Below are 14563 nucleotides of genomic sequence, written 5' to 3' on the forward strand. Positions count from 1 at the left end.
GCTTTCTGATTGGACGTTGGCTGTTCAAACCTTCTCGTTCCAAATTTGAAAGGAGGAGGCTCTTAGTACGGTTGAAATAGCGATTACGAAAATTATTATCAAGCAGAAAATATAAGTCCGGTGGAACCGATCGTTTCTTTAAAGACTGTAGGGTTTCGACAGAGTTTTTACTTGGATGAGTGAAAAAATGGGGAAAAATAAATCACCTCAAGAGAAGAATATCCAAGTTGTTGTGAGATGCAGGTAAGAAATTTCTCGTTTTGGTGTTCGAATTATAAGTAAAGTATACCGGATCCTTTATTAACTGAATAAGAAAGCATTGTGATTCAATGCAACTGTACAGTTTTTAACTGTAATTTTTGCTTTGCTTTCCATTATCAATCGTTACTTATTAAATTTGATTTCTAAATAAAAAGATATATAAATTCCTGCTTTGTTGGTGGCGAGATCTAAGACATTCCTCTTCATGAAAATTATGAAGTGATTTGTGACCTATGTTCTTGTTTTGCTTATTTAAGTTTATTCTGCAAAAGGGAGAATGTAACCACTGTCATGTCTTCATGTCTTCAATTCATGTCTTCTTCGTTATTGCTTAAAATCATTGAATGGTTACAATCTTCCTTTATCTTTATATCTTAACCTGGTGTCAACTGAGTATTCATCTACAGGAAACAAATAGCAAAAGTAGTATAAGCATGAGGTTTTTACCCTTGCAGGCCTCGTAATGGAAAGGAGATCAAGGAAGCCTCACCAGCCATTGTCGACTGTCAGCCAGTAAAGCGTGAAATCACAGTTCAACAAGACATTGGCAATAATGCCCATACAACCAAGACATTCACTTTTGATAAGGTCTTTGCACCAAACTCCAAGCAAATTGATGTATATAAGGCTGTTGTCATGCCAACGCTGGATGAAGTCCTTCAAGGATATAACTGCACCATTTTTGCGTAAGTAACACAGCCTGTGGTTTAAATGCCATTAAAATCTCTGCTGATATAAATGATAAAGATTTAATAATATTATAATAATGATAATATAGCTTTAAAATAATATAGATTTTATAATAAGGATTTATATTAATGTAGATTTGGTCTGAGTCAATATTTTCATTTTCTCTCCATGTTTTACTACATTCAGTTATGGCCAAACTGGTACCGGCAAGACATACACCATGGAGGGGGAGAAGAGTGAGGAGAATCTATCCTGGGATCAGGTGTGTTGGGATTCTTGTACCCAGTTATTGTGTTCAGAGCATCAACCAAGCTCTACTTGATAGATAGCTGTGTGATGAAAAGAAAACATATTGCTATTTATATTTGGAGATTTCTTGAATCCTTGGATAAGGTTGTTATGCTGTAGGAGGTCCATTTACATTTTTTGCTGGCCTTTTTTAGGATCCGCTTGCTGGTATTATTCCAAGGACCATGCACCAGTTATTTGAGAGACTAAACAGCCAAACTGTAAGTAATTATGGTGAATCTTTTTACACCTTTATTTTTAATCATATTGTCACAAAGTGTGCAAAGCTGTATGTTAAAGATTTGTCAGGTTACAAAATGTTGACAATTCTTTGTACTGAAGATAGTACTTGTCTTTTATGTATAATTCCCTGGTCCAAATGGTTCCAATCTTTCCCTTTTGATGAAAGCTTACCCTGTATTTTTTAGGATTGTGAGTTCTCTGTCAGAGTGTCATTTTTGGAGATCTACAATGAAGAGCTGTTTGATCTCTTAAGCCCTAATTTTGAAACTGCGAAGCTGAGGCTGTTTGAAGATGGGGCAAGAAAGGTAATGCAATTTGGTTCAATGTTGCAGTAGTAATCTAAAATAGCTTGTGACGATGCCTGCAAAAAAATTGTACAAGAAAAGAGTATTTTGTTTCATTCTTTAGGGCTCTGTGGTTATTCAAGGTTTAGAAGAACTGGTTGTTAGTGACAGAGATGAGGTGTACAACATCTTGGATAGGGGCCGAGCACGAAGGCAGACTGCAGCCACTCTCATGAATGCACACTCAAGGTAATAATCGTCTTATTGTATATTTGGAAAGTTAATTACCTTTTTTGCAGTTCTGATGCTGAATTACAAATGCATAAATAAATAATTGGGTCAAATCAAAGGCAAAGAAAGCACCTCATACTTCACCATAGTGACTGTAACAACAGCTTAACACCATTTTACTCGTGACAGTTACAACAGTACACTGCTGATAATCAAAATTAGTTTTGTGTGTGTGTTTGAAAACACTGGAGAACCCTCAGAGCAAAGTGGAAAGCAAACAGTTCATCTCATAAATGAACCGGGAATCGAAACTGGAAGCTAGTGATAAGAAAGGCCAAATCCAACTATGAGCTTTCTAACTGCAACAACTTTAATTTTGTCCATTGATTAAATCATTCTATTCCATTGCAGCCGATCACACTCATTGTTCTCAGTCACAATTCACATCAAGGAGAACTCTGTCAATGGTGAAGAACTGCTGAAAATTGGCAAACTCAATTTAGTAAGTAAAATTTCTTTATCAATAGTAGTAAACAATTTGACACTGTTTGAGGGCGCAGTAAAAATTAAGAGTTAGGCAGAAGTAATAATTCTACATACACAAAATTAGATCTATTTCAAATAAAAACTTGTTTTTTAGTAAAAATGCATGAATTTTAAGCATTTTGCTACCAAATGTATGTGTGTGAATTGTAAAACGAACTATTTTTATTTCAACTTGACATATGAACAAAAATATCAAATTTTGTAATAGATTGTCACCAAAGTGGGGTGTCACTGATTCTAGGTTGATCTGGCTGGCAGTGAAAACGTGGGTCGTTCAGGAGCAGTGGATAAGCGGCTCCGAGAAGCTGGGACCATCAACCAAAGTCTTCTCACCCTTGGGAGAGTTATAACATCTCTGGTGGAGAGAGCTCCGCATGTTCCATATAGGTAAGAGCAGCAAGTGTGTGAGCAAGATAATTCACATCATTGTTGGGTCCACATGAAGTTTATTTAACAAGGGGCGGATGTAGCTTTTTGCTGGGGGGAAGGGGATGACCTTAAATCCTCCATTATCATCTTGAACCTGATGGCATATGCACTCAAACAGTACACTGTAAACATCACGTGACCTTCCTGGGTGGCAAATTCAAAACAAAAAATAAAACAAAGAAAATCAAAAAAGACTGGGCCCGTCACACCAGAGAACGCCCAAAAGTAAAATCTTTAAATGTGAGTAAAAAAGTAAAATAAACGCCTGAGCGCGCGCTAGTTTGCCACCCAAACAGTCACGTTGTCTCTTAGCGGAGGTCCCCTGTTAAGCATAAGAATCCTCGATCCCCCCCCACCAACTTTAGCCCACATCAACCATTTGAAAGTCCATCGCTTAATACTCTGTGTTATTTGTTGTAACAGGGAAAGCAAACTCACGCGACTTCTACAAGACTCACTGGGCGGACGAACTAAGACTTCCATCATTGCTACCATTTCTCCCGCTCTTTGCAACATCGAGGTAAATAAAAGTATAAAATTTACGGACCAAATGAAAAAAGAAATAAAGCAACGATTGGCTCATTCAACAAATATTAATCTAGCCAAGGATCTCCTCCTAAGATTGCAACATCAAATATTTTGATGGTCTAGAGCATAGAGCAAGCATGTTAGCAGGCGATATTTCCCTCATCCGTGTGTACTTTTGTGATGTTGTTTAATACTTTTTGTTTTGTTTTGTTTTGTTTTATTTTTTTTATATACTTTTTGTTGTTCTTAGGAAACCCTGAGTACCCTGGACTACGCCCATCGCGCAAAGAACATCCTGAACAGACCAGAAGTCAACCAGAAGCTGACCAAGAGAGCTCTGATCAAGGTGAATACTCCTTACACCACGTCTCCCGCATATCTCATTCATGCAAAGAAAAAAAAAGGACATACCCTATTTTCTTGTATTTTGCAGGAGTATACAGATGAAATTGAAAAACTGAAGAAGGATCTCTTTGCTGCCCGAGAAAAGAATGGCATCTTCCTATCTGAAGACAGCTACAGTGCTATGCAAAACACCATCCAGTCCCAAACCTCCCGTATCACCCACTTCGAGACCAGGCTACCGGAGATGGAAGCCGATTTCGCAGCAAAGATTGAGGCGATGGAGGCGGAGCTCCAAAAGGTCACAGAGCTCTTTACTGACACCAAGAACGAGTTAGAGCAGACATGCGAGGTGCTACAAGACACCAAAACTGACTTGCATAAGACCAAGGCAACGTTGTCGGACACCAAGTACAGCCTTAAGGCTACCGCGGTCGATCGTGACGAGAAAGAGTTCCTTCTCAAAGAGCATGTTCGGCAGGAAGTCCAGCTACACGAAAAAGCCACGAACCTTGTCGGCGTGGTTCGGGAGAGTGTCACTGACGTGCACGGTCTGCATGAAAAACTCGGTCGGCAGCGTTCGGTTGAAGACCACAATAGGAATGCTAAGGACAAGTTTCGGCGGGAGTTTAGCGAGCGTGTCGGAGAGGTGATCGACAACCTTAGTGAGTTCAAGGAAGAGAGCACTTCGTTCTGCTCCAACATCTCTCAAAGCATTGGTACGTTAGTTATTGTTTATGGTTTGGATCCTTCCTGTGCTGTGCGGGCTAAATTTAACAAATACATTACCATAGCGCAGTATTGTTAAGTGTTTTTCCGATTTGACTTTTCATTTTAGGTATGCTGATAAGCAAGAAGTCGGAAGAGACCAATGACCTGCAGAAGCAGATGGATAGGATGGCTAATGATTTGCTGGAACGTATGGTGGAGATCTCTAATAACGCGAAGGTACATGATAAAGATGAATGTGGCGATGGTGGTCATGCAATTAGGCGATGGGATAATAATATGGTGATAGTGGTTATTTTTATGATTAGGTGAATACACATTGGCGGATCTAGCTTTTTGCTAAAGGGGGGATTGGCTCAGTGACAAAGGGGGAGGGGATAATTGTTTTGTTACATATTGCTTTCTGGCAGCCCAAAGGGGGGGGGGGGGGGGTGGTTAAATCCCCTAAAACCCTCCCATTAGATCCGCTACTGATGCAAAGCTGCTGATAATGGTTGTGGTGGTGGGGTGAAGATAACAATGTTGTTGTTGATTGTTGTGATGTTGATGATGTGTAGTGATATCAATAACACAATGATGGTGGTGGTCGTGGTGTTGGTGCTTACGATGTTTTTAACTATGGTGCTTTTGCTATTGGTGGTGTTGGGGGAGGGTCGGGCTGGTTTTGTTATCATCATGATGTTCATGGCTAGTGAGCCCAGTGATTCGTAATTTTTCCACAATGATAAGAAAAGTTTTCATTTTCTTTTCAGACTCAAGTAGAAACGTCTGCCAGCTGGCATCACGACGTAGCTAAAGACGTTGAGAACAAGAAGGTTATTTGATGTTGGATTCGTAAACTCAAGCAAACGCATTTTCTGAACGCATTTTCTGAACGCATTTTCTGAATGTCTTGATCATGTATCTAACTCATGTTTGGTCTGCTTTTCAGGGAGAAGTGGTGCACATGGTGCAAGATTTCCAGGACTCTCTGTTCGTCCCTCAAATGCGTACTCTTCAGGATGCGTTGGCAACTCAGACCCGATACATGATGGACCTCAGTAATCTTTTCACGACTATGGTAAGAAGATGAAAGGAAGACCACATGACCCCAAGTTTTATATACCTAATGCTGTTAGACATGTTCCGCTCCTTGTAAAGCTTGAACGGGTTATATGTAACCATTGTTGATTTTACGGATTTAACCCTGTAGACTGACATATGCTCTTTGTGCTTCCATCTTCCCACCAGATGACCCAGTACAACGAGCAAGTCCAACACTTCATTGATGGCCAAGGATCAATCTTGAAAAGCCTCTCACAAGTAGTGGAGAGTCACACATGCCAACAGGTCAGTGCCCTCTCCCTCCCCTCCCCTCTCCTAACAAGTAGTGGAGAGTCACACATGCCAACAGGTCAGTGCCCTCTCCCTCCCCTCCCCTCTCCTAACAAGTAGTGGAGAGCCACACGTGCCAACAGGTCAGTGCCCTCTCCCTCCCCTCCCCTAACAAGTAGTGGAGAGCCACACGTGCCAACAGGTCAGTGCCATCTCCCTCCCCTCCCCTAACAAGTAGTAGAGAGTCACACGTGCCAACAGGTCAGTGCCATCTCCCTCCCCTCCCCTCCCCTCCCCTAACAAGTTGTGGAGAGCCACATGTGCCAACCGGTCATTGCCCTCTCCCTCCCCTCCCCTAACAAGTTGTGGAGAGCCACACATGCCAACAGGTCAGTGCCCTCTCCTTCCCCTCACCCTCCCCTAACAAGTTGTGGAGAGCCACACGTGCCAACAGGTCAGTGCCCTCTCCCTCCCCTCCCCTAACAAGTAGTGGAGAGCCACACGTGCCAAAAGGTCAGTGCCCTCTCCCTCCCCTCCCCTAACAAGTAGTGGAGAGCCACAAGAGCCAACAGGTCAGTACCCCATCCCCCTAACAAAAAAGTGGAGAGTCGTTTTTACACATATAATTAACACGGTAGCATATTGTTAGCACGGTAGCTAGTACCATAGTATTTTACGGAGCCCGGGAAGTTGTAGATCGCCTACTTTTTTTTTTGGATCGTGTTCATTTTTTACGGGATCTCGCGTACATTTTTGGGGATTGCGCTAATTTTTATTTTTTTGATCGCGTACAGGTAAGAGTGCTGGCGAGGGAGATGTGGTGTAGATGAGACTTATAATTTAGCGTGATGGGTGTGTGTGTGTGTTACAATGGTAGTGGTGCAGAGGTCGATTTTAAATTTGTGAGGTTATGGTGTAAATGTGGGTGATAAAATATCGGTACCACCACTCTTACCTATACACCATACCACTTTTTTTCCCCACCAACACAGCCATTAGCCATCTCCATACCACACCATATTATTATTATTATTTTTTTCTTTTTCACCTACCCACCACACACTACCACAACCTATTCTATAGTCCCACTTTATCTTTTCACCACCCTCCTCCACATACTAGTCTAGCCTATCCACCTTTTCACCGTAATTACATTACTACCATCTCCACTCTACATTACCTTACTAGCCATCCTTCACCATCACCCTCCAACATCACCATACCATATGATCACACCCACCTCACTACTACACCACTTTAAGTCGAGAAAAAAGTCGAGAAAAAAGTCGGGAAAAAAGTCGAGAAAAAAAAATGAGCGCGATCCCCAAAAATGTACGCGCGATCCCCTAAAAAATGAACACGATCCAAAAAAAAGTAGGCGATCTACAATGGCACTTCCCGGGCTCCGTAGTATTTTGATGTATCCCGGCACACCCAGTCATTGTTTCACCTGCACTGTGGATGAAGTAAGGCAATTACATTGTATTTTTTTTATTTCCTTATAGACCGAAACACTTGACAAAGTTACTAAAGGGACAAATAAAGTCGTCAAAAACCAAATTAACCTGCAAAAGGTATTGCGTTAATTCCATGCCTGTTTGAGTAAAGAATTTATACTGAGTGACGGTCTGGCACTGTTCATATTTTTCAGGACTTGCAGGAAGAATTCATGAAGGAGATCGTGTCTTCCCTGCAAGCGGTGATGGAGAAGCAGAGGAAGAAGCTTGCGGAGGATATGGAGGCCGTTCACGAGGTTATCAACCTATCGAAAGCACAGGAGGAGTCTATGGCCACCGAGTTTAAAAGGTTTTTCTTTCTTTTTTAAAGTTTCGCTAAATCACCGCTTTAACATAGTCCTCTCATAGGGCTTTCTTTCGGTGACCACGAGGGAGCGCCCGAAAAAACAGCTGGGTCGAGCAGGTTATTTTCTATCTACTATCTGTTGTCCTCGCAGTGGTTTATCACCTTTTCCTTTCTGTTTTCTGCAGTCGCGGCGATGCAATGCTCAACTGTGCGGGTCAGTTTGCCCAAAGCTGCGCTGATGTCGCGCAGAGGAATATTTTTGAAGTGAACAAGAACACAGAATCGGTATGAAATTAGGCCAGAAGACATATATTCTTATTGTATGATAACCGTAGGTGTAATAAGCTGTGTTGATATCTCTGAATGCTGAAACACTTTTGTTCTCGTTTTTCAGGCAAGAGCTGGAGTTAGCAGCTCTGAGAATCTCTGTCAGAACATGGAAGATGGAGTTACATCAAACACCTCTAACGTGTCGAAGGTGAGGTTTACATCACACTGATGTCTTTCAACAACAACAGAAACAACCAAACAGATGTGGTCAATTGACCCAAAGCAAAGGGAATACACAGTATACGAGTTCCCGCTCTTTTTTATTGGGTTTTGAGCTGGCGTTTGCATGTTGTTTGATTGACAAATGTTTGATTGATTATCACATCTTTCTTCCATGTTTTTTTTTTAGCTCGCAGAGAAGTGGCAAGTTATGCTGAATGAATCTTTTACTCAACATCTGGACGCCATCAAGTCATCTTGCGGCCAACAACAAGACGTTGTTAACGTGAGTATTGGATTAGTCTTGCACTTCTTCCCCTTTCCTGAGCCCTTCAAATTTACAGCGTTTTGTTTATAACCAGAGAACCAAAGAAGACCTCCTTAGACCCAAAGAAGAGATAAAATCGCAAATGGAAGCCAACCAAGAGGCCCTCCGTCAAAATGCATCGTCATGGCAGCAGTCACTCGATAACCAATCAGAGGCTGTCACTAAATGGTCACATGACCAGACCCAGGCGGTGCGGGATGTTGGTGCGAGCGTGGAGAAGCTGCTGACGGAGGATATGCTAGAGGTGGTATCAACAGGTACACCATATACTACTAACAGCATGTTGTTCTTGTATACAGCCAGCTCTTATGTTTCTTTTAGATATTTTAGTTCTATGTGGCTGACCACTGACATCACATTTTGCAAGAAGTTCAAAATATTAAATCTTCTTTGAAATCTCAAAAAGCTTAGTAATCATCCGAAAACCCTAATGAAATAGGTTACATTTCGCTTGAATCACCTTGAAATCTAATTCATCCTACGATAAAAAAGAGTTCAGTTATATTTCTAGAATTTATCAAACAATGCAAAAGAGATTGAGATTAAAATTATTGAAAAACGATTATGCTATAAAAAATATTAAACAACAAACAAGCAAGAAACATTGTCTCACAGGTCGATTCAACGTCTTGTTTGTGACTCCACATTCATCATTTGATATTTCTCTCTGGATTCATATGATGGGTTTGTTCGTGTTGTACGTATTGCCCTATGAGACTTATTCGTTATTCTTTTTGTAAGGCGAGACTCCTCAGAGGCGGGAATTCTCATTCCCCACCCACATGAACAAGACTTCACCTCACGACAGGCTGCTTATGAGATTCCGTGAGTCGTACGTGCCGCCCCTGACGCCGGAATTGACCGCAAAGGTATGCATACTCTTACGAGGTTTCGCACTAGGGTGGTTTAGATCCAGGAAGCCGCCAAGAGGACGCCGGAAAAAAATGCGCGAACGCTGACGATTCGTGGCCTGACCGCTGCTGTCCTATTGCCAGCGTCCTGGATCTGATCTAAATCTCCCAACAAGCTTTTGAAGCACGTCAAAAGTAATGTGCCATTTTCCAGATGATGGAATTTATGAGCGAGCTCAGGTTGGAGTTTGTTTACAGTTTTTGATGTTTCAAGCTAAAGCTAAACACTTGGTAAATCCAAACACCTGGATGGGTAAATTAAAAAAAAAGCTGCTTTTATTTTCAAAAAGGCTGTAAAAAAACCCTGACCTACCAAAGCACACGTTTGGAAAAGTCCCGCTCGGCAAGGCAGGCAAGGGATTCGCGATTGTTTTTTTTTTCATTAACTTTACAAATAATAACTATCCATTTTCTCTCAACGGTTTATAAGTTCCGTCCAGAGCATTTGCAGATTTTGACAGTCCCTAATTTGGCGTGCGTGTTCGCTTTTCTCGTTTTGTTTCGCCATCCCAGTCGCAGGCGGTCTAACCTGGACGTTCTGTGTTTGGTTATCGAGACCCAACGCACCTTTTTCGCGGTTCATCTCTGAACATTGGAAACCCGATTAAAAGTTTTAAAACAAGCTTTTGTAAATTCCAGACCGTATCGAGCGTGTCTAGCGATGAAGGCGGGATCCCTGTCTTCGAGTTGAGCTCTGCAAGTACTGAGACCGTGCCACGTGACCAGGACCCCGAGAGCCTGGGCTCTAGCGAGGACGAGGAAGAAGAGGTTGTACTCAAGGTGACGGAGGAAGAAGAAGATGGCAAGGAAAACGTCTTTGCTGTACCCAAGGTTGGGTTTTTGTATAGTGTACCTCGACACCCTTGTCAGTCTCGTTTCCAGGTCCTCAGAGCATGCGACACTGACTTGGCTCGCTCATCTCTTTGAGCCCAAACCTTGTTAGGGTGTTTTCTACCTGAGGCTTCTTTGATCCCGCGATAATGAATGACGAAAGGATCGATTTAGATTGATTTTAGATCGATTAGAAATCCAGCAAGTAATTCTTTTCTTTCTCTTTCAGACTGTCGCAAAAATGAGAACCACATGTTACACTAACACCAATGGAAAGGAGAATAAGTCGGGAGATAGCAAGATTCCACAACCGAGCAAACTTAGGACCCCCGTCGATAGAGCCAAGATGCCACTGCGCTCCTGCAACACGAAATAAGACGACAGCACTAGCGTTATTAGGCTTTAGCTAAATACTGTTGCATGCCGTCGTCAAAGGAATCAATTGTAATGTAACAGGTTTCTTTGATTTTTTTTTTCTACGTCGTGGACGCTTGTCCGGTACACACACACAAAATCGCAAGAATTTGGAATTTACATTTGAAGAATAGATCTGACATGCGTCCATTCCGCCTTGTTTCTTGGTGTGAAAGAAATGTTTACTGAAATATGTACTGTGAGTGGACAGGAAAAAATGTTTCTCAATTTTACTTAGAATAGAAATCCTCGATTAACATTAGGTGACCCGGTTTATGGAAATGCATACTTTATTTTCAAAATAGTCACACGAAGAATTCTTGACTACTAAATTATAGTCTTAGCCCCACCCAAGCTGCTATCAGGGAAACGGTTATCGTGCATCTTGCTCGAAAGCTGTTTGATTTGGTAAAATCGTCATTATATCACATGGGGTATGTCTGTAACTCACATAGTTTTCTGCCCGAGCCCCATCACTTCATGGGGGTAGAGGGTTGCCACGGCTAGATATACATGACTTCTCACCCCCGTCCCGCCCTAACCACTTTGGAGAGGAGGGTAATCGTGAAGTGTTGGTAACAATCTTCTGATGTATAGTGCTTAAAACTAATGTACATACTCTATCATTAAAATTAAAATTTATTTTTATATGAATTCTGTTGTTTTGCTTGTCTTATACCCGATGAGCCCGTAAACCATCCCACGACTGGCATGCAAGCACTTGGAAATACTGTGCAAACACATAACAGGGGAGGGGTAGACTCGTACCCAGTCGTTACAATCCAACCAGAGCAGTAGTTCAAATGAGTGCCAGAACATTCAGACCATCCAAATTCATTTCATGAAATGATGTATCGAGCTCACCAGTGTCGTCCACCGTCTTGGATTTTACGAAACGAAAATATCGTCTAATTGAACAGGGAACCACCGAAAATAGAACTAAATGGTTTACAACGAGTGTGTGTAGGTAGGCCCTTGAACTTGTGCACAAAAATAAGTTAAAAAAAGGTCATAAAAACGCTTGCTTGCAAGATATTTCCTGAGTTCTGCCAGACGTCAAGCGAATTCCGAAACCGCATCCTGACCGTCATGCATCGCGCGGAGTCTGGGTACGAGACTGGGGGAGGGGCACGGGGGGCGCTTGCCCTCACACTTTTCTGATAAGACGTGTTTTTTTTCCTCGGTAATCCATTCTCTCCTTTCTCCTGCCAGTGCCTTCGGTTGGACTGACGTCCTTCTAACACAGGCTTCGTTCAAGTTTGAAAAGCATCTAAAAAATAGACGAAAGAGGCGCAATACGCATTTCAGTTTGAGGGATGCTATTTCAGAAATAATATTTGTCAAGAATTTTTGTTGCATGTCTTCGCGCTACAATATTGTTAGGTACCAGTTTTTTCCCGTCATGAACGTACGGTTTTTACAAGTACCTAAATAGTGTGACATTTGTGACATGTATAAATCGATTGCTTGATAAATCTTCTTTAGCGCATGGGATATAACCAAGAACAGAAATGGAAGTAAAAAAAAAAATAATAATAAAGGCATAAAAAGTAATGATGAGTAATAGAAAAAAAGGTAGAGCCAATTGCCCGAGAATCGAACCTCCTCAGATCAAAAGTAGCGAGAGAAAAAATAGACCATACTTCCAGACATACGCTGAAACGCCGTATGGCAGCTTGAGCTTTACGGCTAGGCTGGAGATTTCGGCCTCAGCACCGCTATCTAGCGAACTGTACAACACGAAGGAACCTGAGGTACCCGCGCATTAATGGGGAGGCAATAACCAGGACCCCAGGCCTGTCTTAAACGGTTACGCCACGCACAGCTCGCTAAGATGTAACCAGAAAATTATCGGGGTCTTTTTCACGCTTGTGTCTTTTGGGAATTAGGTCATAGGTAACAACTACTCCCCCCTCCCCCCCCCCCCCCCCCCCCACCCCCCAACGAGGTTTGTGCTGGCTGCGCGTACCTGGATTCGAAGAAAATTAGGTCAGCGGAGTGCCGCGTGAAGAGACGCAAGAATGACGTTTGGCCGCCATGTTGGAAGAGATGGACGAGGGACGAAAAAACTGACGAACTTTCATCAAACGTTTTTACCTTAATAACCTAATAAATCCCTAAAAAACACATAAACTACAAGAGTGAAGGTCTAATATGGCTGATGCTACAGCTAGGTCGCTGCAATATGAGTACAAAGCGGTGAGTTTTGAAAGTTTTGCCGAGTAAACCATAATGTTCTTCCTCCCCCACGTGTTCGCTATGGACTCAGGCTCACTGGCAAGAGTTAACTTGTTATTATAAGACAGAGATATGTCCACCCTTCTGTTATACTAGAAGGCTTTTGATTTGCAGTACTGAATAAGTTAAATTACATTTTTAAACCTGCTCAGTCCTATAGACGCTGATGTAGGTTTCTGTTTTTACTCAGGTAGATTCGAATTATTATATTCTTACCAGTTTGTTGCATTGTTAGAGATTTTAATGAAATTCAATATACTTTTCACCACTGTGGGAAAGGGGTGAGACTGAATTTTCACCCTTAGAGAGAACGTTTTTAAACTTATCAAGATGATCCGTACTGACTTGTAAATCATCTTTCCAGAACTCCAATCTTGTGTTGCAAGCTGATCGGTCTCTTATTGACCGCCGAAGTCGTGATGAGGCCACAGGAGAGGTTGTATCGCTTGTCGGCCACCTCGGGGGTATGCGGATGGGGGACAAATATGAAAGAACAAAACCCCCAGTCAGCGAAGAACGCAAAGCCAAGTAGGTTTTTTTTTAAGTATTGAATTGTTGTTTAAACTTTTGAAAAACTTGAATTTAAATTTAAAAAGAACTTGCCAGAAAGTTGTTCCTTAAAGAAATATAAGGTATTTTGAATGTAAAATGTGCCCTGGCTCCATTTTAGGAGACAAAAGATAGCTGATAAAGAAGAATTTGCCAAACTCAGAGGCAGTAGCCTGCTGTCAGAAGAGGTGGAGGATCTCACAGGTGTTCGATATAGGCCTAAGACTCGTGAAACCAAGTCAACATATGAAGTGCTACTAAGTTTTATCCAGGCTGCTATTGGAGATCAGGTATACTACAAATATTGTATGCTACAAATCTTTTGTCTCATATAATCTTGCTAAAAAGTGATCCAGCCATTAGAGAGCTAGCTACTAATTAATTTGCTAGCTAGAGAAGAGATCATGGCCAGCTGAGATATGGCGAATACATACTCTGCTGTATATAGAAATTCAGTATCTCACTGGCTCAATGTCGTGACTAACTGAAAGGCAAATAGGGACAACTCTTGTTTTGTATTATCCTCTGGGACCAAGGGCGATGAGAGAGTGGAAGAGAACATATGCGCAAAGACGAAAGAAAGAGGGGAAAAAGATGCCCTGAGTAACTGCTCTGTAAGCACTATTTTCAAAAAGGGTTTCTAATGCAGTTAGTTGCCTGACTAGACCAAACTCCTTTTTACAATTTTTACAATTATCACCATCACTGATTGACAGAAACTGTAAAAACAATCTTGAAATTTATATATCAAGGGGGAAAAGAAAAACTATATGCTAAACTAAGTTTATTAATTCTTTAGATAACCAAAAGCCGCTATATAACCTAATAAATTGCAGGAGATCACCTATTGTTCACCCTCACAAATAAAGATCTGATCGCTCATTCAATGTAATTCAATGTAATACTAGCAGAATTTCAAATTTTGACTGTTAAATATGCTAATTGTCTTAATGTATAGTCATCAATCTAATTGCGCAATCCCTGTAACTCAGTCTCCAGTGCAAAAGGGTGAAATTAAACGTATCTATCTATCTATAAACATAACAAACATTTTTGGGAAAATTCTATTAAAAGGCTTAAATGGTTCTTGATAATTCAAGGGTTGAGTCAAGTTT

General features: G+C 41.5%; 2 protein-coding genes across 3 annotated transcripts in view; both read left to right on the plus strand.

Annotated features, from left to right (window-relative positions):
- The first annotated feature begins 58 nt into the window (after window positions 1–58).
- LOC5521427 (kinesin-like protein KIF11-B) lies at window positions 59–11315 on the plus strand. The gene is made up of 24 exons (XM_001641158.3): window positions 59–243; window positions 717–947; window positions 1138–1213; window positions 1395–1460; window positions 1668–1787; window positions 1891–2015; window positions 2409–2499; window positions 2785–2930; window positions 3396–3492; window positions 3751–3846; window positions 3934–4561; window positions 4681–4790; window positions 5324–5386; window positions 5503–5631; window positions 5802–5900; window positions 7391–7459; window positions 7537–7691; window positions 7874–7973; window positions 8083–8166; window positions 8368–8463; window positions 8540–8762; window positions 9247–9374; window positions 10056–10247; window positions 10477–11315. The coding sequence occupies exons 1-24, from the start codon at window positions 176–178 to the stop codon at window positions 10621–10623; spliced, it is 3339 nt and encodes a 1112-aa protein (XP_001641208.2). The 5' UTR covers window positions 59–175; the 3' UTR covers window positions 10624–11315.
- A 1352-nt stretch (window positions 11316–12667) lies between these two features.
- The window catches only part of LOC5521428 (U5 small nuclear ribonucleoprotein 200 kDa helicase-like), a 28732-nt gene continuing 26836 nt past the window's right edge, over window positions 12668–14563 (plus strand). For both annotated transcript variants that reach the window (XM_032366754.2, XM_032366753.2), the window contains exons 1-3: window positions 12668–12860; window positions 13264–13427; window positions 13570–13738. In XM_032366754.2, the coding sequence (XP_032222645.2) occupies window positions 12816–12860; window positions 13264–13427; window positions 13570–13738 (378 nt within the window). In that variant the 5' untranslated portion in view covers window positions 12668–12815. The remainder of the gene's footprint in view (window positions 12861–13263; window positions 13428–13569; window positions 13739–14563) is intronic.

The sequence above is a fragment of the Nematostella vectensis genome, chromosome 6 (genome assembly GCF_932526225.1).
Source record: "Nematostella vectensis chromosome 6, jaNemVect1.1, whole genome shotgun sequence".
NCBI classification, from domain to species: domain Eukaryota; kingdom Metazoa; phylum Cnidaria; class Anthozoa; order Actiniaria; family Edwardsiidae; genus Nematostella; species Nematostella vectensis.

Bases quoted from the DNA above. Each gene is read 5' to 3' on its own strand.
- LOC5521427 (XM_001641158.3), top strand. From the start codon at position 176: ATGAGTGAAAAAATGGGGAAAAATAAATCACCTCAAGAGAAGAATATC. The intron at 7,692-7,873 runs GTTTTTCTTTCT...TGTTTTCTGCAG, and splicing joins ATGGCCACCGAGTTTAAAAG to TCGCGGCGATGCAATGCTCA. The intron at 8,167-8,367 runs GTGAGGTTTACA...TTTTTTTTTTAG, and splicing joins ACACCTCTAACGTGTCGAAG to CTCGCAGAGAAGTGGCAAGT.